This window comes from Brachypodium distachyon, chromosome 4 (assembly GCF_000005505.3).
Source record: "Brachypodium distachyon strain Bd21 chromosome 4, Brachypodium_distachyon_v3.0, whole genome shotgun sequence".
NCBI lineage: Eukaryota > Viridiplantae > Streptophyta > Magnoliopsida > Poales > Poaceae > Brachypodium > Brachypodium distachyon.
In genome coordinates this window covers 43,548,354-43,575,634 of record NC_016134.3, presented here as the reverse complement: position 1 = coordinate 43,575,634, position 27,281 = coordinate 43,548,354, and the positions used below count along the sequence as shown (strand labels likewise).

General features: G+C 49.7%; 8 protein-coding genes across 8 annotated transcripts; 5 read left to right on the top strand and 3 right to left on the bottom strand.

Annotated features, from left to right (window-relative positions):
* Positions 1-242: 242 nt before the first annotated feature.
* LOC100831169 (ethylene-responsive transcription factor ERF037-like) lies at positions 243-2,085 on the top strand. Its single transcript, XM_014902499.2, has one exon. The coding sequence runs from the start codon at positions 693-695 to the stop codon at positions 1,848-1,850; it is 1,158 nt and encodes a 385-aa protein (XP_014757985.1). The 5' UTR covers positions 243-692; the 3' UTR covers positions 1,851-2,085.
* A 4,192-nt stretch (positions 2,086-6,277) lies between these two features.
* On the bottom strand, positions 6,278-8,381 carry LOC100834663 (chitin elicitor receptor kinase 1). The gene has a single exon (XM_003578653.4). The coding sequence runs from the start codon at positions 7,811-7,813 to the stop codon at positions 6,629-6,631; it is 1,185 nt and encodes a 394-aa protein (XP_003578701.1). The 5' UTR covers positions 7,814-8,381; the 3' UTR covers positions 6,278-6,628.
* A 1,193-nt stretch (positions 8,382-9,574) lies between these two features.
* On the top strand, positions 9,575-10,623 carry LOC100830862 (pathogenesis-related protein 1). The gene has a single exon (XM_003576842.4). The coding sequence runs from the start codon at positions 9,868-9,870 to the stop codon at positions 10,438-10,440; it is 573 nt and encodes a 190-aa protein (XP_003576890.1). The 5' UTR covers positions 9,575-9,867; the 3' UTR covers positions 10,441-10,623.
* Positions 10,624-10,720: 97 nt separating this feature from the next.
* On the bottom strand, positions 10,721-12,304 carry LOC100830552 (coumaroyl-CoA:anthocyanidin 3-O-glucoside-6''-O-coumaroyltransferase 2). Its single transcript, XM_003576841.4, has one exon. It carries the CDS (start codon positions 12,218-12,220, stop codon positions 10,847-10,849), a length of 1,374 nt encoding a protein of 457 aa, XP_003576889.1. The 5' UTR covers positions 12,221-12,304; the 3' UTR covers positions 10,721-10,846.
* Positions 12,305-12,918: 614 nt separating this feature from the next.
* Positions 12,919-16,140, top strand: LOC100830245. Its single transcript, XM_010240250.3, has 7 exons — positions 12,919-13,254; positions 13,884-14,083; positions 14,279-14,629; positions 14,708-14,908; positions 15,004-15,074; positions 15,374-15,513; positions 15,609-16,140. The coding sequence occupies exons 1-7, from the start codon at positions 12,951-12,953 to the stop codon at positions 15,905-15,907; spliced, it is 1,566 nt and encodes a 521-aa protein (XP_010238552.1). The 5' UTR covers positions 12,919-12,950; the 3' UTR covers positions 15,908-16,140.
* A 582-nt stretch (positions 16,141-16,722) lies between these two features.
* Positions 16,723-17,990, bottom strand: LOC100834362 (peptidyl-prolyl cis-trans isomerase CYP19-3). The gene is made up of 2 exons (XM_003578652.4): positions 17,882-17,990; positions 16,723-17,589 (listed from the first exon to the last, which is right to left on the bottom strand). Exon 2 carries the CDS (start codon positions 17,562-17,564, stop codon positions 17,037-17,039), a length of 528 nt encoding a protein of 175 aa, XP_003578700.1. The 5' UTR covers positions 17,565-17,589; positions 17,882-17,990; the 3' UTR covers positions 16,723-17,036.
* A 3,128-nt stretch (positions 17,991-21,118) lies between these two features.
* LOC100829943 (AT-hook motif nuclear-localized protein 19) lies at positions 21,119-23,165 on the top strand. The gene is made up of 2 exons (XM_003576839.2): positions 21,119-21,452; positions 21,703-23,165. The coding sequence occupies exon 2, from the start codon at positions 21,947-21,949 to the stop codon at positions 22,733-22,735; it is 789 nt and encodes a 262-aa protein (XP_003576887.1). The 5' UTR covers positions 21,119-21,452; positions 21,703-21,946; the 3' UTR covers positions 22,736-23,165.
* Positions 23,166-25,843: 2,678 nt separating this feature from the next.
* On the top strand, positions 25,844-27,134 carry LOC100834056 (protein SRC2). Its single transcript, XM_003578651.4, has one exon. It carries the CDS (start codon positions 25,942-25,944, stop codon positions 26,848-26,850), a length of 909 nt encoding a protein of 302 aa, XP_003578699.1. The 5' UTR covers positions 25,844-25,941; the 3' UTR covers positions 26,851-27,134.
* Positions 27,135-27,281: the final 147 nt, after the last annotated feature.

The window sequence follows — 27,281 nt, the reverse complement described above, 5'->3', positions numbered from 1 at the left end:
ACAGACTCCGTATACACGTATCTTAATCAAGTGTGAGGTGGGCAGCAGGGAGAATCTAGGCAGCAATCAGCGACGGATTTGTTTACGGGTAAGAGTTACCTCAGCCCGATCCGTTCGCCGATTACATTTCGGTGTAAAGAAGGTAAACAAAGCACTCCTATTTTACATGTTGAGGTTATTTATCTGCCGCCAGACTCCAAACCGTGGGCCGGGCCCCGCGCGCGCATGCATGCTTCCGCGATAGAGCTGTTGCCTCCGTCGTCACCGCATTTATATATCCCGGATTACTTCTATAGGACAAAAAAAAACTTATTTAAGGAAAGAAGGAAATTCCGCAAAAAGATATCCATAGCTGGGCCGTCCGACCTTTCCCATGTTTCCGCCAGGGATCTTCTGCGCACGGCCGGTGTAGGAGGTGCCGGCGCGTGTCCATGTCCGAAGGTGATCCAGTGAGTGTAGTGTGGCGCAGAGGATGATTGGCGCGTGACGTCACGGTCGTTTGTCGTATCCCGCCGCCCTATGTCAGCAGGGGGGGTCTCTGTCACGTGCGTCCGTTACTCTTATCAGCCAACCAACTTCCCCTCACTCCGCTTCCGTGAAACAAAACAAACAGATTTTGGGAGGCGTCCTTGGATGCGGTGGGGTCGCCATTCGAGGTTTTCGGGATTAGACTAGTCAAATACTCAAATCCGATGGAACTGGTTGCTTATAAAAGCTGGGCGAAATGCCTCGCCGGTAAACAGTTAAGCCTCCTGCCTGCCATCCGGCCTTCTTCCCTCGGAACCCACCGGAACCTTCTTCCTCCTCCGATTCTCTCGATCAGTCAATCCCAGCCAAAACCAGAGCCAGCATTAGCCGTAGCCGGTGGAAGATTCATGGAGCATCTTCTGAATCCGCCGGCAGATGCAGCCGCCATGGCCGCCACTTACCACTACGGCGCGTCGTCCTCGCCGTCGTCGGCGTTCGACATGAGTGACACCGACGACATGCACCTCCTCAACACGCTGTCCCTCCTGGCCGACATGGACTACCTCGACATGGACATGGACGCCTCTTCTTCCTCCTCGGCTTCCACCTCCACTTCCTCCTATCACTCCTCCTCTGCTTCCTCCGACGCCGGCCACCACCACCACCACCAGCACGCCATGGCGGCTCCAACAACCACTGCTGCCGCAAGCCCCACGAAGCGGCGCGCTCAACAGCAGCAGCAGCCGGTGAAGGGGCTGATCGGGGTGCGGAAGCGGCCGTGGGGAAAGTTCGCGGCGGAGATCCGGGACTCGACCCGGAAGGGCGCCCGGGTGTGGCTGGGCACCTTCAACACGCCCGAGGCGGCGGCCATGGCGTACGACCAGGCCGCCTTCTCCGTGCGCGGCGCCGCCGCCGTGCTCAACTACCCCGTCGACCGCGTCCAGGAGTCGCTCCGGACGCTGGCCCTCGGCGCCGACGCCGTCGGGGGTTCCCCCGTGCTCGCGCTCAAGCGGCGCCACTCCATCCGCAAGCGCTCGCCCAACAAGAAGAAGGCGATCACGGCGTCCAAGATGATGCCTCAGAGTCAGACAACACAGCAGCAGCAGCAGCAGCCGGAGATGAAGACGACGATGGCGGCGTCGGCAGCGGCGGCAGAGGCTGGAGTTGTGGAGCTGGAGGACTTGGGCGCGGACTACCTGGAGGAGCTCCTCCGGGTGTCCGACGACCCTTACTCCTCCTCCTCCATGGGTAATACCAATTACTACTACCAGTGCCACTTTCATGGCGGCGATGATCAATCGATAATCACCACCGGCAGTGGCACGGGCACGGCGGCGCCGGCAATCTTGTTCCCTCATTGCTATGCAAGCTACTCCCAATGATTGATTGCCTCCCTCTCCTGCCCTGCCTTGATTGAGAGCGAATTGCAAATAGTTCGTAGCAGAGTTAGCATCGATCGATCGATGATGAGTTTTCCAGCTTTCCCGTCTGCCGGCCTGGCCCCGCTGCAAAGCAAAACACCCCGACAGCTATGTATGTTTGTCTGTACTCTATATTATGTAAGTATGTGATTTAAGGAACTATATGTCCAGGCATATATACTCCACAGCTTAGATATATCGAGCGAGTCGAGATACAAGAAAGAAAGACCGCGCATTTTGAAGTGACAAAGATGGAATTTTACGCCTTTACCGAGTTGAGGAGCACAAGCTACTTTTCCCGGCCCCCGCATCTGGCCGGAGTTTCTTCTTTTGAGGAAATCTGGCCGGAGTTAGTACTGTGCTACGTGGGTGCTACATGTTGTGGCCTGCATGTGGCCACCACGCGCACGCACCTTAATTATCTCTCTGTATCTCGCTGCTTGTGTGCATGATGATCTAGCCGGATAAATACTCCAAGTACATGTTGGCGGAAAATTCCAACTTTCCAACGAATGCAGGCCGGAGTACTGCTAGTACCGTGTATGGTAACTTAGGAAGGTGCCGTTCGGAAGCCCTCCCTGTTCCCCAAAATGCCAAAATCTAGCACCGGGCTCTCAAATCCAGGATCCTTGTTTCAAAATTCGGAGCACGCGATCTGTTCGGCCTGGATGGGCATAGTGCGAATGATGGAGCAAGCATTTTGCATGCAATATCCCCCCGTTCCGGAAAATAGGGTAATTTTGTTTTCTTTGACCGATCGAGTATTTGATTAAGAATTAGTCTATTAATATATATTTTTGTGAAATAAAATTGGTAAAATAAAATTGATACCATTGCATCCGTATTAAAAAAACTTGTTTATGGTTATGATTTGTATTGTATCACATAAATCATACGTTAATGGAGTAATGATTGTCAAAAGCTCGGTCAAACAACATACGCCCTACTTTAAGGAACATGAGAGTATATGAAAAAAAAAGAACAACAAAATTTGTATGATTCCTTTACTTGTTCCCCCTCCTCTCTTCCAAAATAAAGAAAAAAAATCCTGCATTCGTCGATGTAGTATTATCGCCCTCGTCTCCAAACACCTCTCTGAAACCCATATGACCTACCCCTCAGCACATTATTAATTATCGGCCTCATCCTCGCCATTTCGGCGCCCTCATCGAGATTTGTGCCACCGCCTTGAACGGGTCGTGCGCCGGTAACGGTGTTCTCGGTGATCATGCGGCGATAGGCAGAGGGTGGAGGGGGACGAAGAAGGACGTACAGTCATCAACGATGACGAGGATGGATGCATGGATCGATAGATTCGTGGTTAAATGGTGTTAAGGGTGGTGTCGGCACGTTATTTTTCTGAACTCTGCGTGTGTTCCATGTCCTAATCTAGTTTTTTTTTGCTCCACAAAAATGACATATAGACATATCCACTCGACTTTTCAGATCCACAAAGCAGAGTCATTCGGTCCAACTCCATCGGCTCCGCATTTCGATCTGAGTGTCGGAGAAGTATATGTGGATTGTCCTACTTTCTCCATCAACTTGAGTTTTTGAGTGAACTTCTTCACACATGAAACTCTTTATGATATCAGAAGCAAGAGGTCTCAAGTTCAAGATCCGACTGCCGCGCTTAAATAGCGACGTGTTGGGATATAACAGCTCGTTTGGCAACCAAGAATTCATTTCATTTGATCAAAATGAAATGAAATCCAATTTTTGATAGGATTTCATTTGGTTTAATTTGAATTCCGGGTTGAAAAATCATGTTTGTCTACCACATGGAATTGAAGAGTGAGAGACAATTCTAGAGAAATGATAGCTTTTAGAGAGGAATTAAGACTAGTTATAGTGTGGTTACATGGAATTTGAGATTGAATTCCTGTGGCTACGATGGGTGCCGAACGACCTGTAAGTGGATTGTCTCGTGGATCTGGCCCTAAGTACAATTCTGGTTAATTAGGAGTAATTTGTTTCAGTCCTCGGGGAAGGCCAGGTTATACCCAGACAACTCGTCGAACGAGTCCCCCCCACCCCCATCACACCGCCCGGTCTCTCTGTTATTGTAACCTGGATTCATATTGATCAGCGATCATACAGGCATCATACACAGTGCATATATAAAGAGTCAGTATAAAGCAGTGTTACGTTCATACTCATATTATACTGGAGTACTATTGACGAGGTCGCGTCAGCGCCCACGCCCGCGCCGCTTAATCGGTCCATATGCATCACATCATCAGCACGGAAAGGGTTTCCGTTTTCTTTTTATACGATCGAACGATCCTTGCAGCTTCCAGTGCACCCAGCCAACCGGACCGGGCGGCCATTTGATTCAATCTCCGTTTGACCACGAACAGTGCAAATAGCAGCAGTATAGTAACATCCCATGCTATAATTAAACTCGATCGAGATATAGGTAGACCTGAATTAAATTTGAGCTGCCGCGCGAGCACAAAATATCTGTGATAATTGTTGATCGAGCTAGTACAAGTTGCTGCTGGATCCATCTCCGTCGTTGGCCGTTCCACTCGACCAGCTTAACTTGTAGCAGCAACTTGCCTACGAGAATCAACCCAATCCTATCCATGCTTTTACTTGCATGTTCACTCGCTCTAGCCTTTACTGCACCACAAATATATTTGCACCCCCTCTGTTTTACTGTTGACAGTAAAACCATTATTTTAGAAAGACCGGTTACATTTTAGAGATACACTCTTCGTACCACCACATACACGTAGTGCGCACACACGCATAACATCATTTTTAATCTCCAGGTTTGATCTCTGGTAAACTGAGTTACTGAGGTACGACAAGTCATTTACCAATGGTTGCTTCTCAAACATAATTTATTTCAGTTCAGCGGAACCAAGTCACGTGGAATGTCCGGAAGAAGCATAACAGAAAAGTCCTCACTGGCCAGAGACTTGCCTACATCGAGGTCGCCCACGAGGCTTTGGAGAAGTATCAACCAAATTAAGGTCCATCACGTTTGGCCTGACGTACAGCACATGCTAAACTTAATTAGCTGAGATGCACCATATATGGCAAGGGTTTTCGGCATGTTAATATCCCCAACACAACTCGCTATTTGTAAACAACTTTCTAATTTCTTCTTAATTGAAAAAAGGCAACGTTCCTTCCCAGTGGCTCGAACAAAAAATAATATGCGGCGAAAGTAGATACATTGCAATTACTATATCTACTGTTTTTCCATCCCTCTCAATAGATAGCTATCTGAATCTGGTTTTCCAAGGCCAATGACAGATACAGTGAAACAGAAAGGAAATTAATAGAACACGCTAGTGGACAACTCGATTTTGGTATGGCTCTTTTGGAGCAAATTAAGAGGAGGAAGTGATTGGCTCTCGACCACCAGTGATCTTTTTATTTATAAAAAGGTGTAAGCTTAAAAACACACACATGGAAATACACTATGGTCTATGAACATGTAAAATTTCATTACATTTCATTTCTTGGTCCGCATAAAGAAAAAGTGATGTTCTGAAATAGACGGCGTTTTAGATTTTGTTTGTGAACTAAAAAACTAATGTGTTTTTCTTTGAAAATATATAGGACATTAATGGCCTATAATCGTCCTCACCGGGCCCCACCTGTGATGGGCTCACCAAATTGCGTCATTTGGACTAAGGTTAAACAAAAGATTCAAGTTTAAGGTTCTGAATTAGAGTTTTCTAAGTTGGTGGACTAAACCGAACGCACACTACAAGTTGATGCAATGCAAGTGCAGACACACAGTACTGTGCATATTCTGCAAGCCCAAGCAAAGAAGCAATGCACTGCTCGAAAGAAAATGTGTACACTAGTGTTTTCGTCTCGAATACTTACTGCATCTGAACCTTGGCCGTTTAAGGTTTATTTGTAAAGCCGGGCATACATTAAAGGCTTTCCTTTTTTTTGCGGGTAAATTAAAGGCTTTCCTCTAAAAAGGTTTTACGCCGGCTTAACCTGTTAAGCATGCAGCAGTACCAAAGTGTGTCTCGTGCTGCTCCCGCGGCACGGCTTTCATGCATAACTGCTGTAGCGGTAGAAAAATGGAAGGTACAAAACATAACACGGCACACATATCAGAAACAAACATTGGCTCGCCCGTCGCCGCGATGGCTAGACGTCAGCGCTTAAGATAAATCGATGAAAGTGAAAGCACTGCATGCATTCAGGCATTCAGCTGACTAGCCGAGCTTGGCTCTTTAATAATGTGGCTCTGTACAGTGTTCAGTTGAAATTCAGAGTTTTCCAGATGAATAAGAGGTAGTACTCCTAGTTCAGTTTTAGTTTCTTTTTTCCATTCCATCGGATTAATTAGGTAGTCCTCCTATTTATGAAGCTCCACCCGGCCGGCCAACAATTCTGACTGGTACAATATGTTGTTGTGTGAAAGAAAAGATTTGTTTGTCCCTCGCTTGTTCTCAGATTTCATCAATCTACTGGAAGTTAGGTTCAGAAAGAAAAACGCTCCTACTTGCCATGTTGAGATGGAAGTTCAGTACGCTCGGTATGGTTTTCTGTTAATTAACTGGCCAACTCTATTCTAGTTCAGTTCCTAAAAATCCCCACCGATCACACTCCGGAAGGATTGATGTGATGTTGATGAGTGATGACGAGAGAGATTGGTGGTTGCTCACTCAAGCAGCCCAACTCGATCAGCTCAGTTCAGTCCCGATCAATCGAGAAGAAGAACCGAAACCGAAAAAGAAAAAGAAAAATCGAAGGAACGGTCAGCGCGGCGCCAGCGAGACGGAGAACTCCGAGTTGGTTGGCGGCCGGAGGCTGTGTTCCCACGCAATGGACTCCACGTACGCCTTGGACACCTTCCCTGCCGCCCACGACATGTCCGGCCGGTCCGCCGCCTCGGCCGCCGCGCACCGGATCCCGACCTCCACCAGCCTCTCCGCGGCCGCCACGGGGAACGAGTCCCCGAGCCGCCTGTCGACCCATCCCCTCACCCGCCCGCTCCTGGCCGCCTCCGCCGCCGTCTCCACCACCGTCACCCGCACGAACTCCCCGGTGGCCCCGTCGAACCGGTGCCTCGCCGCCGCCGCCTCCCCGGACAGCAGCCCCAGCAGCAGCACCCCGAACGCGTACACGTCCGCCTCCTTCGACGGCGCGTCGGCTGAGGAATCGGATTCCGCGGCGGCGAATTGGGAGGCGCCGAAGTGGGTGAGGCGCGCGCGGAGGCCGGGGTCGGAGACGAGGACGGCGGAGGGGGAGACGCGGCCGTGGATCTGGGCGGCGTGGGTGTGGACGTAGTCGAGGCCCTGGGCCACGTCGGCGGCGATCTGGACGCGGGAGAGCCAGGTGCGGAGGACGGTGAACCCGGCGGCGTTGTTTCGGTTCTTGCGGGGCTGCAGGCAGGCGGCGAGCGTGGCGGCGGAGGGGTCGGGGAGCTCGTAGGCGAGGTAGACGTGGGGGCCGGCGAGGCAGGCGCCGAGGAGGGGCGCGAGGCCGGTGTGGTGGTACCTGGCGACCCGGGCGAGCGCGGCGGACGCGGCGGCCTTGGTGAGGCCAGGGGAGGAGCGGAGCTGGAAGAGCGCCGCGTGGCGGGCGCGGAGGACGCAGCGCCAGTAAGGGTAGGCGGAGTCGGAAGAGTCGGAGGCGCGCTTGGCGAGGAAGCTGTTGGTGGCGGCGGCGAGCTCCTGGAAGGAGTAGAGGACGGGCGGGTCCGGGAGCGAGGCGCGGGCCGCGGCCAGGCTGGAGCGGCCGCTGGACCTGGAGGAGGAGGAAGCGGCGGCGGTGGTGGAGGAGGAGGAGATGTTGGCGGCGGCGGCGGTGTTTCGGGGTCCGGTGGCTGAGAAGGTGGAGGAGGCCGTGCGAGCTGATGAGGAGGAGGTGAGGTTGGCGGCGGAGGAGCGGCGAGAAGCGGCGGAGGGCAGCGCGTCTGTAGAGCTGGACTTCTTGCACATGGATGGAGAACGGGGTACGATTCGAGCTGGGCTTCTCGCCCATTGACAGATGGAAACGAAAGATGGATGAAACGGTGGAGGAGATAAAGATGATGACGAAGGAACCGAGCGGTGGGCGTGGGGTGCCCACTCGCTCTAGCTGTCTGGCACTCTCCAGTACTGTCGCCTTCATCTTTTTTGCAGACTCGTGCTGCAGCTCAACTGAGAGAGACTCGAGCGTGCGCAACGTTGAGAATTGAGAATCCCCCTAGGAGCACCCATGGCCATGGGCACCTTCCGTTCCCCGAAGCCCCGAAGAGCTCCGGCTCCCACTACGAACCGGCGACGGGAACGCCGGTGGAATCGCGGGTGGGATGTGTACCCAAGCCCGAACTGCCGTGGGAATTCTTTTTCCTTGGAAGAAGGGAGAAGGGAAGCTAGTCGGCTTCTGATTATTTCGCTTTCGAAAAACTATACAAAATAAATCTGATAATATGAGTCGCATAAAATATATTTTTAGTACAGTCAAGCAGAATAATTTTAGCATTTTAATGGTACCCAAAATTAACTTGAACCGTTCGTTTTCTTTGATCTAAGGATACATATTAGTGGATACTCCAATTTAGTAAGAAAGAGTATCATCTCATAAAAACGGAGCACCAACAAGGAAGGATAAACACATGAAAAAAGAACATACCAGTTTCTTCCTCTTCTCCTTTGCCGGAGTACTCAGTGGTGGCTGACAGCAGTGGCTCAAACTGGAAGCACGCCGGGAGGCCACTGCGGTGGCTTAGCGCTCGGGTGTCACTGGCGGCGACCTAAATCACAAGAGAGAGAGGGGTAGCCCAATTCTGATTTAGTTTTAGTTACTAATGTGAAAAATCAAGAATGTCCTTCTGAGTGCAGTATTAGGTGATTAGGCTGCAATTTAGTTCGGGATCTCTTGGCTCTGATATCATGAATTGCATCCACTAGCAATCTCAACCAAAAAATTTGAACTGATGAAAAAACACTAGACAATATTTTAACACTCACCCTACGTCCCTTTGGACCTATTATGACGTTCTTTGTGGGGCCGCATTTTTTTTTAAATATTGCGTTGGACGTAATATGAACTCAAAATCTCTTGCTACGATACCATATTAAATTGCACCGAATGAGTTCACCAAAATCTCTTTTAACATTACGTACTTTAAAAATCTGGCTTGGAGAAACATCATGTAGAATAACGAATCTCCTATTTGTTGTGCTGGACTCAAATGGAGCTGTAATGGGCTCAAATGGAACAGTAACGGGGATATTTGTATGGGAGGTATAATCAACCAGGCAGGTTCTTACAAAACCGAAACTTCATCAACCGGGCCGGCCCGGGCAGATCAGAGGGAAGTCCATGTACTGTGTCAAAGAGCCTTATCCTCCTCTCCATCGTTCATCGTAATGAGCTTGGACGATTTTTTGAAGCTTGAATTCATGCCAACGAGCCTCGAAAACACGTCAAGACTTGACTAGTCAAATTTGGTCTGCAGCGTATACAATCCACAAAATAAGGAGGAGAACACATCGTTTGTTGGGAATCTTTTGCTTCATCTCAGCATGAGATAACTGACAAGGCCGTATGGGCGGCAAGGAACGCCCCTTGCTTCTTCCTTAATCTTTGCTCTCTGCGTTTTGACAGGATCCCAGCGGGTCTGTAAACACCATATCTTCAATTCCCCAAAACCAGCAACATAAGAGACGACACTCAACAACAGAAAATATATAAACTCGACCATTTATCTTGTATAAACATTGTGAAAGATTCTCCCAACAGGTGCCTTGGTTGTATGCCAAGATGGCACGGCCAGCTGCTACACACAAACAAACCATGCCAATATGCCATGCATGCATAGCCGCCATGCGAGCGCTTGAAGAAACCAAACAGCTAATCAGATTGAAGATTTGAAGGGATATTGTGCACGAGGGGCTCGATCAGCTCCCCTATATAAATCACACCAAATGACCAAAATGATCTCAATCCAATCCGTACACGCATCGCGTGCCCTTCCTCGATCTCAAAACAAACCAAGATTTCTCAAATGACCAACACTCGGACGGCACTCAGCATCTTGCTCCTGCTTCTTGCACTGCTAGTGGCTCCACCGTGCACGCCGGCAGCCGCCAGCACCGGCGACGCCGACGGCCGCAAGGCCCGCGCGGCGGCCACCGTGGCCGACATCCTGGCGGCGCACAACGCGGCGCGCCGGGCGGTCGGGGTGGGCCCGCTGACGTGGAGCGACGGCATCGCGGGGTACGCCAAGGCCTACGCCCGGTCCCGCCGGTCGGACTGCGCGCCGCGCCGGTCGCCGCTGTTCTACTTCGGCGAGAACATCGCCGTGGGCAAAGGGCGGCGCCAGTGGAGCGGGGCGGCGTTGGTGAACCAGTGGGTGGACGAGGGCCGGCTGCGGTACGACTACGGCAGCAACTCCTGCGGCGCCGGGTCCGGGCCGGCAGGGTCTGCGGTAGGGTCTGGGTGCGGGAGGTACAGGCAGGTGGTGTGGCGCAACACGACGCAGCTCGGGTGCGGCATGATCGTGTGCGGCTCCGGCGACACGCTGCTCGTCTGCGAATACTTCCCGCCGGGCAACGACGGCGACGGCCGCCCTTACTGATCGCGGATTTATTAAGTTTGAGTTGATTGTTCATCACGTACCTACGTCCTGCATGGATCGATGTTAATTACCCGTTCGTTTACGCGTTTTGCGCCCGCGTTGTTTGTTTTCTTTGATTCGTGAATTGTTGTGGTTGCAAACTTGGAATGAATAAACTGCCGGTTTTGTTGTTGTCGTCGGTTAGATTGGCTGTGAGACTTACAGTGACAGTTTGCTGACTTCACAGACGCTTTTGCGCCACCACACGAAGTCATGACCAACTTCAAATTTGCACTTAAACTGGACGAAAATCTAGCGAATTTCCAAACTCGCGCTGAGTGTTTCAAATATGGAACGGGTAACTTCACAGGAACACACGCGCCACACGCACCGAAAAACAGAACAGGGGATGCCCGAAGCTATCAGATCAGATGCGGAAGCAAGAAGCGAAGGCTTCCATGGCGTGCGGCGGCAGCACGACGCCGACCTCCACGCCGCCGTCCCCGTCGGGGCTCTCCGCCAGCGACACCGTCCCGGGCGTCTTCTCGATGGACACCAACTCCACCCTCACCGGCTCCCCCCACCCGAAATCCGTCTCGTACACGCCGTACCTCGGCGACCCGGCCACCGACACGGGCCGCATCGGCAGCACGGACATGACCTTCCCCAGCCACCCCTCCGCGCCTTCCAGGACCCCGCGCTCCATCTCCCTTACCGCAGTCCCGATGGCCAACGCCGCCGCCGCCACGCCGGCGCTCGACGGGAGCAGCAGCAGGTCCTCCGTGGGGGCCTCCACGAAGCAGGGTCTCAGGCAGTTGCCGAAGTATTCGGCGGGGAGCGGCGGCGTCAGCCTGGACCGGCACTCGGCGGAGAAGAGCATGTGGCTGCTGCGCGCCGCGGTTCCTTCTTCTTCCGCGCCGGGCACGGATGATCGGGACTTGAGGAGGGAAACCCAGGCCAGGGCCGACGCCGCCACGAACGACGACAGGTGCTGCTGCGCCCCCTGTGCTGCCGCAGCAGCAGCCGCCGCGTCCTTGATTCTGGCGATCTGGTCGCGCGTCAGCGAGAAGGACGCGAGCACCGGCATCTCGGTCTCCAGAGGTGTCGGTGGGGGAGGGGGCGGCGGTGAGTTGTTGGACGCGAGCTGCTTCATCCCGGCGAGCGTCTTGCCGAGCAGGTCGTCGGGGTCGGCGACGAGGGAGCGGTCGAGCACCGGCGGTGGTGGCGCTGATTCCCGCGAATCATCGAGGCTGCTAGCGCCGAGGCGGCACGCGGCGGCCCAGGTCCGGACGAAGAGCGTTGCGGAGGCGTCGTCGCAGGCGGCATGGTGGACGGAGACGCCGAGGCAGAGGCCGCGGCCGGGGAAGACGGTAACCTGCACCGCCGCGAGCGCGAACGCCCCGTCCTCCCGCGGCGGGGGCAGCCGCGGCACGAGCGGGTGCATCTCGCGCAGGTCCCTGGGGCCCGTCCCGACCAGGCGGTCGAAATCGCCCGGGGTCCGGGACTCGGCGACGACGAAGGTGAGGGCGTCGTCGCCACGGGAGTAGGTGTAGTTGAACGGCTCCTTGCTGGGATTGAGGTTGCCGGCGAGCGGGTAGAAGCGGCGGAGCGCGTGGGGGAGGGAGGAGGTGAGGAGCGGGAGGGCGGAGGCCGGGTCCGGGTGGCGGTAGAAGAAGAGGCGCTCGACGGGGCCGGTGAAGAGCCAGGCGGCGTCGAAGAAGGTGATTGGGAGGATGGCGGACGGGGTGGACGGCGGCGGAGCCACGCGGGTCTGCTCGAGCACGCGCACCTGCGCCGCCATGGGAAGGGAAGGGATGGGCTGCTTGCTTGCCGAAACTATCGATCTAGTCTAGCTAAGCTACAGCTCCGTTCTGCTCTGCTCTGCTGCTTGATTCAATTCCGATGGAAGGATCGAAGGAAGGGGAAAGGGATGATGGTAGGTGTAGCTCGTTGACGAGTGACTGACAGGTGGGTGCTGGTTTGGCACTAATTAGAAAGTGGATCTGGGGAGCTTGAGTTGGTGAGTTAAGTTCAAGGAGTTGGCTTAATTTGCTCCTGTTTTCCTCTGGGAGCCACAAACAAACATGGCGCGATGACGCATTAGTGAAGGACCATAGGACCATTTATACTTACGAAACCATTTTGTTCTGGCTAGTGTTGCCTCAATCTCAAATAGTCGAATTCATATTTCCTCCTTCGCTTTGCAACCTTGCTTCATCTATTTTTTTTTTCAATTGCAATCGCCAATCAGTTTTTTTTAGTTACCAACCAGTTTTGTTTGATATTGTACAATTATTACAGAGCAGAGGCAATCTCGCAAAAGAATTGTCTTACTGCTCTAGCTGGCGTTTTTTTTTTCCTTTTCAAGGCTGGAAATGTTTTAACCTTCCGTTCCCGCGATGAACGGCTAGGATTCGTTCCGCCCAGTCCGTGCTCCTCTTCGCCATCAGAGACTCAGAGTCGCCGAGAACCCTCCCTCCTCTTCTTCCTCTCCCGCCCACCGCCCCCAAGGAAGGAACCCAACCCCGTCCATGGCGAAGCACCTCCTCTCCCGCGCCCGCCTACTCATTACCCACCACCGCTCCGCCCTCCCTCCCGCGCTCACCCGCTTCCTCTTCGGCGGGCCCACGCCTACCAAGACCAATCCAGAGGCGGCGGTGGCGAGTGCCAAGATCAAGAGAGAGCTAAGCGGTAAGAGGGAGGGCACTGAAGAAGACGACGACGAGGGCGCCGGCGTCCCGTGGGGGACCTGGAGGCCCGACGTCGCCTGGCTCACCAAAGCCCTCGAGCCCGCCCTGCAGCTCTACAAGCAGTACAATTGGAAGCCTTTCACTTGTAAAAAAATTCTCCTCCCTCTACTTTCCTTACTACTCTTCCTGCTTCTTCTTATTGTTTTAGTACAGACATTCATACATCGATTGAACGCAAGGCTTAGTATTTAGGACTAATCAGCATCTTGCATCGCCGTTGCTAATAACATGTGTTTCCACAGAGCTGAATCTTTCCTGGACAAAAACCATCATTTGGCAACATATCTATTCTAGTTACATGCTTTGGAAGACATAAGTATCTTATACATAGAAATGGTTAGCTCCAAAATCACAAAGTCCTTTGGTAATGGAAGTCATAGCTGACAAATTAAGGGACCTTTTGCAATGAGGTCCTCCAACCAGCTTTCTTGAATTACACAACTGAAACACTCTCTCTGTTCCATATCATTTGGAAGTTTCGTTAAAACAAGGCTTTGACCAAGAAATTAGTGAATTACCATGTTAAGATGTGGTTTATATGACATGAAACTGGTATCGCTAGATTCGTTACAAAAGTACCTACTAATAGTTGTGTTTTCATATATTACAAGCCACATATCAATAGAGTAATTCTTCGTCAAAGCCTTGTTTCATATCTTACATCTTTAATTATGTGTTAGAAATAAGAAGCTAAATTGTACGATGTGAATGCAGCTACTTGTGGAGGGGACAACATCCCTGCAAGCACCCGAACTTTTAGTGAGATCCTCAGTGACCTCCAGCGCAGTAAGGTAAGCATAAAGGACTGGAGCCTCAGTGACCTTACCGTCGGTCTATACCTCATTTACCTTAGCCAAGCTTCTGCAAAGAATGCTGAAGCCTTCAAGGGTGTGCAGATATCATCAAATAAGAAGGTATGTCCGGCGGGCATCTCTTCATATTGATCAAAATTTGGAGATATTACTTAACCAACAAGATTGTCTGATCAATCATTTTCCTGGAGAAAAACAGAAATAGTTCGACGCAATCTATTGGCTGGTGATGATGGCTGAAATTTTTCCCAAAAGATTATGACATCTAATTCGAAGTTTCCTCCTCCCCTTTTCTAGGTTAAAGAATTAATTTATCACCTTGAACTTGCAAGAGGTTGCTATAAGGGCAACGCAGATGGGCTTGCACGGCATAGCATGCTTAGGAAGAGGAATATTTTAAAGTTCGTGAAAGATTCTAGCATTTTGAGACCTGGATATTACATTGGCATTGATCCACGTGCTAAATTGGTCATCCTTGGAATTCGTGGAACTCATACAGTTTATGATCTTGTTACCGATTTGATTGCTCTAAGCGACAAGAAGGTATCACCTAAAGGCTTCTCAACACACTTTGGAACATATGAGGCTGCTCGATGGTACCTTCGCCATGAGTTGAGCATAATCAGAAGATGTTTAGAGCAGCACAAGGTGGGAATGTGTATTTTAGGCATATCCTCTTCATGCTTTTCCTCTGGTTATTTTCTTCTCTAATCTGGTTCAAAGCAGGACTACAAGTTGCGATTGGTAGGTCACTCCCTTGGAGGAGCTTCAGCTGCCTTGCTTGCTATAATGCTAAGGAAGAAATCAAAGGAGGAGCTTGGATTTAGTCCTGACATTATTTCAGCTGTCGGGTTTGGAATCCCACCTTGCGTGTCAAGAGAAATTGCTGAGAGTTGCGCAAGCTATGTCTCTACTGTTGTACTGCAGGTTAGATTCGAGCTTCCAATGGATTGGAATTCATGTTGCGGTCTCTTCCCTGTCTAGGCTTTGTAATTGCTGTGTCTTTATCTGTCTTCTTGCAGGATGATATAGTTCCTAGGTTAAGTGCAGCTTCACTGGCAAGATTACGAAGTGAGATACTTAAAACAGATTGGTTAGTATTGAGATTGGATTGTCAGTAAATGAAAAACTATTTTAGATTGAGTGTCAGGACTTTTTCTTCAGGTAGCTTGTGCAGAAGGAATCTCATGAGTCATGATTGTTCTTCTTACTATGGTGAATCAACTTCCTATGGATAACCAACTGTGTTTCCTCTCTAAATGACTTAGACCTGAATATGATCTTGCTTATGCTCTACGTAGAGCTTTTAGTTCTGTACTATAAGCGAAATCATGTTAAACACTCTTGTTAAATTGATTTGCATACATAAATTTGAATCATGCTGTTTTGTAGGGCAAGTGTTATGGAGAAGGAAGACTTGAAGCATATAGTGGATATTGTGACTAATGCTAAGCTTGTTGTTTCGTCCATTCAAGATGTAGCACACAAACTTGCTGATTACGCGAAAGTTGTAACAGCATCAGCTAGCTCCGGTAAGTCCAACTGTCCAAGATGATTGAATGTATATAAGGGGCATCTATTAGGCTTAATATTTTACTGAATCTGGCATGCCTCTTCCTCTTGTCAGATGTGAAAGATCCACCCCGTCTTCAGAGCTCGACACAAGTTTTGAACCCGGAGAGTGAAGAAGATGTATATGTGCCTGAGGATCTCTTCCTCCCTGGGACACTGTATTACCTCCAGAGGGATGTCGAGAATATAAATGGCAACGAAGATGAGTCATACACACTGTGGAGAGGCGACGCAGGGGAGAATTTCCAGAGGATATTGTTATCTGGAAATTTGATGTCTGACCACAAATGTGAAAACATCCATCACGCTCTGAGAGATGTGCTCAAGACTCTGCCTCTGCCTCTCAAGGAGTAATACTAGTTTTCTTATTCATAGCTTATATGTACTACTGCCTGGGTTATACTGTAGTATGTAGTTTCTGATCTCCATACCATCATTTTTGGTGGGTAATGAGGGTTCTGTTGTATAGTTTTAGGTTAGGTAAGGAACTGCTAAGAATAATACAGTATAAATTCCTGCAAGTTGCAGTCAGAAGTTCCTGGCGCTGATCTAGTTACAATTTCTCTTTAGAATAAAGGCTTTATGAATGTATCTATATCGGTTGAATGAGATACACAGGTAGGATAAATTCCAGAGATGCAATACCGGGTCAGATAACTTAGGGTGTGAACTTTTGATATACTCCACCTACCAAGTATCAAATGTTTTACTGAAAAAGCCTTGTCCCAATTACTCCCTAGTCCCGAGTCCGAACGCTAGCGCGAGGTTACAACGCTTCTCATGCCCACCTTCAATGGATAATCCAATGTTTCTCACTTTCTCTCAAGCAAATGATGAAGATGGAGATTTGCTAGATGAGGCTTTCGCTTCTGTTGTGCTTGGTGTTTCCATTGTTCCATGTAGTCCTAAAATGCTGACTTTTGGCCTAAAAAAAAATGCTGACTTTTGCCATTAAGCTTAACTCTATTTTCAAAAGTACGCCGCAAACAAAGTCCAAGCCTAGGGGACAAGTCTGTGGTGCCAGCAATGACAATTATGAGCTGCACTGCCTAATTCAAAATGCAATGCACGCGCCAAGGCGTGCAGGGATCCAGCTTCAGATTCAGTTTAAGAGAAAACATTATTATCATTGCTTTATAAGAGTACCGTAGGTAGAAAGACAATCGAGATAACTAAGGTTTCAAAATAGATATACGCTCTCGCCATCTTTCTGTTACAGGCTTACAGCTGCCAAAGAAGAAGATAAACCGCAACAAAACAGAGGCCGCAAACAAAGGCCTCAGAAGGCAGCAAATATTAACATTTAGCCATCCGAACAACATCATCAGCCTTAAATTAGCGTGTGAACTTGATATACTACCTACCAACTGTTTCTACAGAAAATTTCAACAAGGTAATTCAACCAAGTAATACTAGCATCAAACACCTTGGAATTCGATCTGCAAACTTATTTAATTTAATTCAATACAAAGCACGCCCTAAACTACTCGTCGGCGATCTGGCCGCAGTCCTCGATGACGACCTGCTCCGCCGTTTTGCCGTCCCCGGAGCCGACGGCCTCCATCTTCTGCACGACGCCGTAGCCGTCCACGACCTGCCCAAAGACGACGTGCTTGCCGTCGAGCCAGGGCGTGGCCGCGGTGCAGATGAAGAACTGGGACCCGTTGGTGTGGGGGCCCGCGTTGGCCATGGAGAGCACGCCGGGCCCCGTGTGGCGCAGCGCGAAGTTCTCGTCGGCGAACTTGGCGCCGTAGACGGACTCGCCGCCGGTGCCGTTGCCGCGGGTGAAGTCGCCGCCCTGGCACATGAAGCCCGGGATGATGCGGTGGAACGCCGAGCCCTTGTAGTGCAGCGGCTTGCCGCTCTTGCCCAGGCCCTTCTCGCCCGTGCAGAGGAACCGGAAGTTGTCCGCCGTCTTGGGCACCTTGTCCGCGTACAGCTCCATCACCACGCGGCCCGCCTTGGCCTTGCCGATCAGGATGTCGAAGAATACCTTGGGGTTCTTCGCCATTGCTTCAAAGATGGGTTTCGTTCTCCTGGAACAAATTGCTGGATCTATCAACACTAGCAAGAGATAGAATAACTGATGGAAACGAAAAAAAATGGTTGGGAATGTGTTCATCATCCTTGCAAGGTCTCCAGGGTAGCACTGCTGGAGATCATATGGCGAGGAGATGAACAGAGCATTGATTTGGCACAAACATTGAGCTCAATAGGCCTGGATAAAAGACGCCTAGAAAGCCTTCGATATGTGCTCAGATTTCGCGTCCCAATCGAATCATTCGTCCATAAAACGCACAGAGGAAAGCAAGATCGAGGAGACCGTACCTTGGGTGGTGGTGCTGCGGCTTGCTGCCGGTGTTGGCGACGAACAGAGGCGGGCAGGAGGAGGAGGAGAGGGGGGATGGATTGGAGACGGCGGCTGCGTGGGGGAGATAAAAGGAGAGGGGTTTAGGGTTTTTGGAAGGGGACCCAGCACGGGTTTTAGTGGGCCTGGGCCGGCCTAGGTGGTGTTTAGGGCACTCGTCTTTCGAGTTCAATAGATAGCCTATCTAACCACCCAGCCCATTCAACTGTTGTAAATAACCCACCCAGCCCATTTAACTGAGTCCAACCAATGGCCCATCTGTTATTCTCAAAAACAAAGTCCATTCAACAGTTGTAAATAACTAACCCAGCCCATTCAACTGAGTCCAACTGTCCTTAATCTAGCCGAAGGCACCAGCAAATCATTCGCTCTTTCTCAAAAATAAAAAGCAAATCATTCGCTCAAAAAGAAGAAGCAAATCATCGATCGACATGGTCACGACACAATGCTAGACAGTCGACAGACGTACACATTCCACGTACTTCTTCGGCAATACACGTCACTTGTTTCGGAACGGAAGTAGTAAGCAGAAATTTAGCTTCGACAGGCCGCCCACCCACACGCATTACCGTCGTCACCCATCGCGCCGTAATCCAGCGACTTCACTACGAATATTAACTCCCATGACGCTAAAACGTCACCATACATGGAGCAACAAAGCCAGGCAACGTGTAACGACAAGCAAGGATCCGTAAGCTGTTGTTTAATTTCCAGCAAGCTGGCGCTGCTTTTAGTTTAGCATGTGTGCGTGCTGAGTACGCGTGTCGAGTTAAGGACCAAAGTTTGCTCTAAACAAAGCACGCCCTGACGATGACGGCCGGGATCATCTTTGATTAGTGTAGTAGTCGGGTCAGCACGTAGTGGATCGATCGGTGTACACATTAGTACAACTAATTGGCAACTTGTGCGTGCTTTAGGACCACCATTAGTTATTTTAGCCAAATGGAGTTATACTACGGATTAGTACAGAGTAGTAGCTTTTGATATACTCCTAATTATTAACAGGGGACTAAAGCTAGATGCATGTTCCTGTAACATCGCTCGTAAGAGCTCATGTCCCCGTAACATAGCTCTCAAGACTTGCTTTATACTACCTCCGTTTCATAATTCTTGTCTCAAATTTGTCTAAAAATAGATGTATATATTCCTAAAATGAGTATAGATACATGTAATATTTCGACAAGAATTATGAAACGAAAGGAGTACTTCTGTAGTAGACTATCAAGATCAATTGGTTTCTTTTCTGCTAAGTGCACAGGTCAAGATCTTGAGGTACAAATTCAAGCTAATTAAAGAGGGAAGACAGCAAAACGGTATAGCGAGACCGAGTCAAACCCTCCCTTTCAAAGACGAGAAGAGCGAGCGTTGATCCACTAATTTATACAACCCTCCCGTCATCTCATTTTGTTTTTTCTGAATTACTCGCAGACACCCAACTTAGGGCCCCTTTAATCAAAGAAATTTCATAGGAAATTTGGTATTTCTAAGGAATTTTTCCTTAGCTTGTTTGATTTGCAGGATTTGAAATCATAGGAATATTTCCTATGGACTATTTTGCATGCAATCCCAAAGGAACCTCATGGAAAATTTTCTTTGTCTCTATGACAACAATGAGTAGCACATAATTCTTTAAGCAAATCCTACAATTTTTCTTGTGGTGCAATCAAACAACTTCTACAACACATTCCTGTATTTTGAATTTTCATAGGATTCAACATGCCATGACATTCAAATTTTCCTATTACTGTGTTTTTGAAATTTTGCGAATCAAAGAGCCCTTACTTGTCAAGCTCGCTTTGGTCATTCAACCCATGAAAATACTCATGTAGTGGAGTAGGACAGAAATGAAGCAAAATCTTTCTATTTGTCCCGCAGAAGAATGGAAAGAAAGAGAAAATACAGAAGAGGGACGAATTTTGCTAAATAGAATTCCATTGGGGAACAAAAATGAGAATGGAACAATGTTTTCCCGCACAACACTAATGGAAAAGGATCCATACGTGTGGACTTTTCATATACTCCGTATCACATAATGTAGCAAGTTTAGTACTCTAGTTTGCCCGAATCCAAGTCGGTCCAGGTCAACCCACATGTTAAACCAAAATACCTAATGCCTCTCCCAAATTCCATTCGCACCCCCTCATGCATGGCCCTACATTCTTCATGCCTCTATGGTGTCCCTACTCCCAAACCCATGGTGCCGCCACACCAATCACCAACTAGTGCATTGTCTTTGCCGGTAGGACAACATTCATATTTTTTTTTCTCCTCCACCCCTCCGACGCTCTACGCCCCCAGAAGTTTGTTTGTTTCCGACAATATGTACTGCTTGCGTAAGTGAGGGTTCCGTATTCGTTTCTGCTTATGCCTAAAAATACAAAAAACAAATATGATAGCGCTTAGTGTTGTCCGTTTTCGCTCAATTTTCCTATCGTCCCAAACTCTCTTACATATATCATCACTTTTCGCTCAAATGATTGGTCCCTGCCTGTAGTACTATACACATACGTGGTGCGACAAAATGCACTGCATATGCACAAGGAGCCCTAATCTCCAAACACCCTCCCTCCTGCCCCTTCTAGCTAGTCCATCTTCATGCGATTAATTAAAAGAAACTACTCCCTCCGTCCAATATTATTTGTCTCAATTTGTCCAAATATGGATGCATCTATGCCTAAAAAACGTCTACATATTTGTAATATGGGACGGAGGGAGTAGAAGATAACATGACCTCGCCAACAGCACACCAGTTATTGATTGTTCGTATTACAGGCATTTCAATCTCCCATGCAATGGCGTTGAAAAGTATGCATGACAGTATTTTGCATAGACTGACTGGTTGGTTGGGTTGGTGTAATATGTCAATCCCCATTTGATTCCAATGACCTATTTTATGAGTTCTCAAATGTTAGAGAGGCTGCTAAAATACACAGCATTGTTTGTTAAAAAGAAATTTGGCACCAGTGGTCCATGCATGCATACAAGTTAAGAAATGCTTATATGACTACTATTTTTCTATCTCGAAGTTGCACTCCCCACCACGTACTTACCCGTTGTAAAATATAGGTAAACCAGTTCAAGAGGGTGAGCCGATCGAGCCTAAAATTTTTTAAGGAGAAAAATAATGTCATGTATACGCATACATAGTAAGATATATACATACATACATCTAGTGAGCCTGCTAAGCTAGGAGCAGGTGTAGAACAAGTACAACTAGAATGTACCCATCAACACACCTCATGCACTCCCTCCCCTCCATGACAAAGCTAGGCACCAACAAGCAAGTCTTCCTCCTCCATCTCTCTTCCTATATATGACACTGAGCTAGCTGCCTCAGCAGGCAGTAGCATCGCATGTAGACCAAGAAAAGAAGAAAGGAAAAAGAGAAACAAGCAGCAAGAAATTAAGGAGAGATCGATTGAGAGGAGGAGCTGGCTAGTCGGGATCTTCTTCCTGGATCGGTAATAAGGCCTAATCGATCTATAGATCGACCTTGCTTCCTCTACCCGTGGGCGATCGATTGAGCGCGAGGTACTTATTGTCTTTCAAAATGATTCCTTTCTAGTAGATGAGTAGTAATCCCTATTTATTCAGTCCCGGCCGGCCGGCCACAGAATTCTTCATAAATCAATGAATATGCCTGTGTAAACACAGATGTTTCTTTATCTATCGCGCTCTTCTAACTTTCCTCACGCTAGAGATGATCCCATGGATTTGCAGGGCAAGAATTGAAGCAAACTAATTAGTCTCTAGTAACAAGCTATCTTGCTGCAAATTACAGGTAACTAACTGGTCTGTACGTGCAAGAACTCAGAAGAACCCATCGAGAAGGAAGAAGGAATTGAAGCAAGCACTGATTAAGCTAGGTTAGGAGGTAGAGATCGAATTCGAAGCTGGCCAACAACAACAGGTGGTGGGACGAAGGGCGGCTGGGCCTCCCGCTGTCCGCGGAGGCGCCGCCGCCGCCACCAATAAGCCTCTCCAGCTCCAGCAACAACAACCCCAACCCGGCGGCCACAACAACCATGGCGGCCAAGCAGGCCGACGGGGAGCACAGCGGCGGCGGAATCAGCGGCCACGACGACGATCCGGAGCCCAAGGAAGGCGCTGTCGTCGTCCCCGCGAACCGGCGCCCGCGAGGCCGTCCCCCGGGGTCCAAGAACAAACCCAAGCCCCCAATCTTCGTGACCCGGGACAGCCCGAACGCGCTGCGCAGCCACGTCATGGAAGTGTCCTCCGGCGCCGACATCGCGGACTCCATCGCGCACTTCTCCCGCCGCAGGCAGCGCGGGGTGTGCGTGCTCAGCGGGGCCGGCGCCGTGGCCGACGTCGCGCTGCGGCAGCCGGCGGCCCCCGGCGGCGCCGTGGTGGCGCTCCGGGGCAGGTTCGAGATCCTCTCCCTCACGGGCACCTTCCTCCCCGGGCCCTCACCGCCGGGGTCCACGGGGCTGACTGTCTACCTTGCCGGAGGGCAGGGGCAGGTGGTCGGGGGCAGCGTCGTCGGCACGCTCACCGCGGCGGGGCCTGTCATGGTGATCGCGTCCACTTTTGCTAACGCGACTTATGAGAGGTTGCCTCTGGATGACGAAGCTGAGGAGGATCGGCATGAATTAGCTGGAAGGGGCGTGCCGGGTAGTACTGGGCAGATGGCTCCTGGTGTTCCGCCGATGATGATGGGGGATCACTCGGCGGGGATGAGTATGTATGGCCTGCCGGCGAGCCTGATGCCGGGGGGAGGCGGCGGGCATGCGCAGGCGGCGGCGGAGCAGGGGATAAATGCATGGGCGCCGCAGCATGCACGGCCGCCCTACTAGCGTTGGGAGGATGGACGGGAACAGGAGCCGTCCATGTGTCGACGTTTCCGAGCATCCATCGATCGACCGATCCATCGAAGGAGAGAGATCGAGCTCCCTCCTCGAGACTCCATCCTGCAAATAATTAAGGGGCTTGCATATTTCCATCTAGCAGCAGCAGCAGCTGTTAATTAGAATCTTGCTTAACTTGGTCTCAAATCAAATCAAATCAAATCAGCATCATCAGTTATAGTACCACTTCGTAGTAGCTAGTATGGTAAAATTAAGGTCTCTAAATGTATGACTCTTGATTAATATTAGTATACGTCTGATTGCATGTATCCTCGTTCACAAATTAAGTTCAGGTTAAAACGATCTCATCTGTCTCTGAGGTGTTTTTTTGTTTATTCCGGAGGGGAATGAATGGTGAATATATCTACTCTACCTTGTATCGTGGAATAATCTGGTGTAGATTCTCTAATTCCTGCCTATCGATTTCTACAAATATGCAACTTAGTTGTTAGACTAGCCAATCTTTTGTCACGGATTTATCAGTAAATAATTTGCACATATGTGCTCTGTGATCCTTCTGATCTCAATTTATCTCACCTATATGTTCATTATTAGTCATGTTTTCTGTCCATTTCTCTGATTTGTCTTTCACGCATCAAGTTGTGAGGCGCAGCATTTTGAACAACAAATATACAGTATATAGTTCTTCAGCAATCGATGTTAGATTGGCTTACAAGAATGAACAGAGCATTAACTTGACTTCTCAAACGAAAAGAAAATGAGTTTTTTTTACAGCCATTTATGTAGGGCTGCCATATAGGTACATTGCAGTTTGAGACTAAATCCTTAACAGATTCTATAATATAGTCAAAAGTGCCGTCAAAATTATACTATCAATGTATACTCAACGTTGTCACTGTAAACTAAACTTGTCCGTAGAACCATACAATTAAGATATCTGAAACTCCGCTCAAAAGGAAAAATTGAGATGTGAGAAACTAGAAGTCTTAACTATAAAATGTTGTAGCTTTGCCTTGAGAGTCAAATTTCTTAGATCATGTTTATAAAAATATACTAACATCTACAATACTCTGGAGTATCAAATAAGTATGGTATGAACATATACATCATAGTGAATTTAATAAAATTAATTTAATACTGTAATTAATGTTAGATTTTTCTAAAAATTAGTCAAACTCTTTAATAAAGTTAGGACAAAGCTGGATAAACCATTTTATATTTAGGAACGGAGGAAGTTAATGCCGGTGATGCATCCAAATGATGAAAAAGAATGTTTAGAAACCCCGGACGCTAATACATATTTAGTGATCCACACATGCATTACAAAGATCGATCGTTAAGTACTCGCTCCGTCTCATAGTTCTTGTCGAAATATTACATGTATTTAATTATACTTTGTTTTTAGAAATAGATACATTCATTTTTAGGCAAATTTGAGACAAGAATTATGGGACGGATGGTGTAGTGTGGAAGTCGTAAATGCCATACATGCATGCTTGCTCATGGCAGACCGTGAATTTTATATTTACAGGAGTCGACTAAATCTCAAATATACTTTCAGTAGCACGTGTAGGTAGCTTGAATCACAAATACGTTATGGCTAGCTAGCATATATTGGCATATTGCTGTGTACTGCATGCTGAGTATATGGAAAACTAGCATATCCATGCATATATAATTTTTTTCATCTATGCAGACGCCTCACGCCTGGCTTCTTAAGTTTAGTTTGATCAGGGGCTTTGTTTTCAAAATGGAACACACCCTTTAAAAAAAAAAGAACACACAAACAAGATCTGCCGAGGTACCCGCATATGTAGTGTGTCGCATCAGTGTATTCTTTTCGTTCCTAAATACTTGCCATGAAGTACTAAGTCAAACACTCAAACTTAATATATGTGATGACAAGTAGTGCAATATACTATGATCAGCAAATGGTGTGGTCCAGTATGTGTATTCATCTCGATCGGCACCCGGCAAATCAGCGGCGAGCAAGCTGCGTGCTCATGCTGACATGCACAATCAGCCCATGCATGGATCGATGCATGCATGGAAGAAAGGTTAACTAACTGGGCCGTATGAAATCGACCAAGCAGCTTTTTTTTACCGTACTCGACGAAGCAGCTGGTAGGCCTACTTGTCCAATCGAAGTGAAGGAAGTCGATGCTGGGCCGGAACCAGGCCGGCCTGTTTATATGTGGTGTTGGTACGGGCCAGTCTGTGAAAGCAAAAGAGCCCAGGAGCCGTGTGTTTCCCTCAAAAAAAAAAGAGGTTGCTGTTTCTCCTCTCTCTCTAAAAAAAGAGGTGCTGTGTCATACTGTCATGTCGTTTTCCGTTGCGGTGGTGCTTTGGTTCTGCACTCCGGCAAGCTGCAAGGTGAAGCAAATACTCGTACCCGATTCTCGAAAAAAAAGCAGGAGAGCAAATAGTATCCTCTGAGCTGGTCAAAATTAAACGAGTCCATAATTTAGCCAGTGATTTTAGACTGGATTTTGTGTACACAAAAAAAGATAAACAAGTAGGCGGTCAGAAACAGACTGCTCCTCGTGGTGATGGTGAATGCAAGGACCAGATTCGGCGTTTGCGATGCGACGGCGGTCAACTTTGGAAGTCCACAGTCCCTGCGCGTCCCTGTTTCCTTCCTTTTTTTTTTTCTTTTCCCTTCGCCTCTAAGCAAAAGCACGCGACTAATGTTTGACAGCCAGTGTTTAACCCTCCAGATTCCAGAACATCGCAAATGCCTAGGTTTGGTTGAAATCGACCAGATCTCTGCTGCAACCGCCGGATTGAATCGATTGCCACTTGTGGTGCATACGCAGGCATGAAGACCAAAGAGAGAAGAAGAAGACGACGACCATTGACCCAACGGCACGCATGGTATCCTGTAGCTCGATGAACTCACTACGCAACGAAACAGAGTGGCGTGCGTGTGGACCCAGGTTTTCAGTCAGTCAGCACTCGTAACGCCCACCCACCACCGGCGCCGCCGCCGCCCCCAGTGGATGCGTGCCCAAGCCGCGCCGCGCAAATGGCAATAACGTCGTAAATACCTTCCAACCCCGAGCACTCTTTCCAGAACCTTCTCCTCCCTATTTATGCCGTTGTCCTCCGCCGGGCTCTTCAGGCCATAAACCCAACCCAATCAAACACATCACCACCGGAGAAGAAGAAGGAGAGCTAGCAGAGCGGCTTCGAGGATGGGCTCCCGCTACGAGGTGGAGCTGACGGTGGGATCGGCCAAGGACCTGAAGAACGTCAACTGGCGCAACGGCGACCTGAAGCCCTACGCGGTGCTCTGGATCGACGGCGGTGCCAAGTGCTCCACCCGCGTCGACCTCGACAACGGCGAGAACCCTGCCTGGGACGAGAAGGTCGTCGTCCCGCTGCCCCCCACCAGCCGCATCCAGGACGCGGTCCTCTACATCGACGTCGTCCACGCCAACGCCGCCGAGGGCACCAAGCCGCTCGTCGGCTCCGCCCGCCTCCCGCTCCGCGACGTCGTCGACGACGCCGGCATCGGGGGCCGCGCCTCACGCAACCTCCGCCTCAAGCGGCCCTCGGGCCGGCCCCAGGGCCGCCTCGACGTCCGCGTCGCCGTCAAGGAGCCCTCCCGGTACTACGACCCTAACCCTGGCTACCCTGCCCCCGCCGGGTACCCGGCCTCCCGTGACCCCTACGCCGCTCCGGCTCCTCCATCTGGCGGCTATGGCGGCTACGGCGGCGGCGCGCCGCCACAGCCGTACGCGGCGGCGCCTCCGTCAGGGTATCCGGCCTACGGCGCCGCGCCGCCTCAGCCGGCGTACGGTGCGGCTCCGCCGGCTTACGGCGCGGCGTATGGATCTGCGCCCCAGCCGGCGTACGGCGCGGCGGCTGCTCCTGCGGCGTACGGCGCGACGTCGACGGCGGCTGACCCGAACAAGAAGAAGGGGATGGGGATGGGGACCGGGATCGCGGTGGGGGCGGCGGCGGGCGTGCTGGGTGGGCTCGCGCTGGCCGGCGGGGCGAGCTACGTAGAGAACAAGTTCGAGGAGCGCGTCGCCGAGAAGGTGGAGGAGGACTCCTACGGCGGCGGCTACGGCGACTACGGCGGCGACGATGACTACTAGGCACCTGCCCTGTGGATCGATCTGAAGCTTCCCATCATGCAGAAGTCGTCTCTCTTCTCTCATCGCCTTGCCTGTCCGTCGTGGCTATGAATTTCGATTTCTTTTTCCTTCTTCTTTCTCTTTTGTGCTATGAATTGATTATCGGGTATGATCGAATGCGCGATCTAGCGAGAGTTGAAAACTTCGGTGTGGCATCATATCGAAATAATAATTGTTAATTTACATGTTGATCTTGTGTACTCCTCTATCTCGCTAGATATTTGTGAAGGAGAATCGATGTGCCATGCGCTGGTGAATGAATCTAGTCAATCAAGTAGGCAGTGTGCATTCCTTCTCTAGTCCGACTTGCAACGGTGGCTGCTTCTATTTTCTTCCAAGGGAAAAAAGTGGCGATAAAGTATATTGTTTTCTTGGGTGCAAGTTGAGAGCGA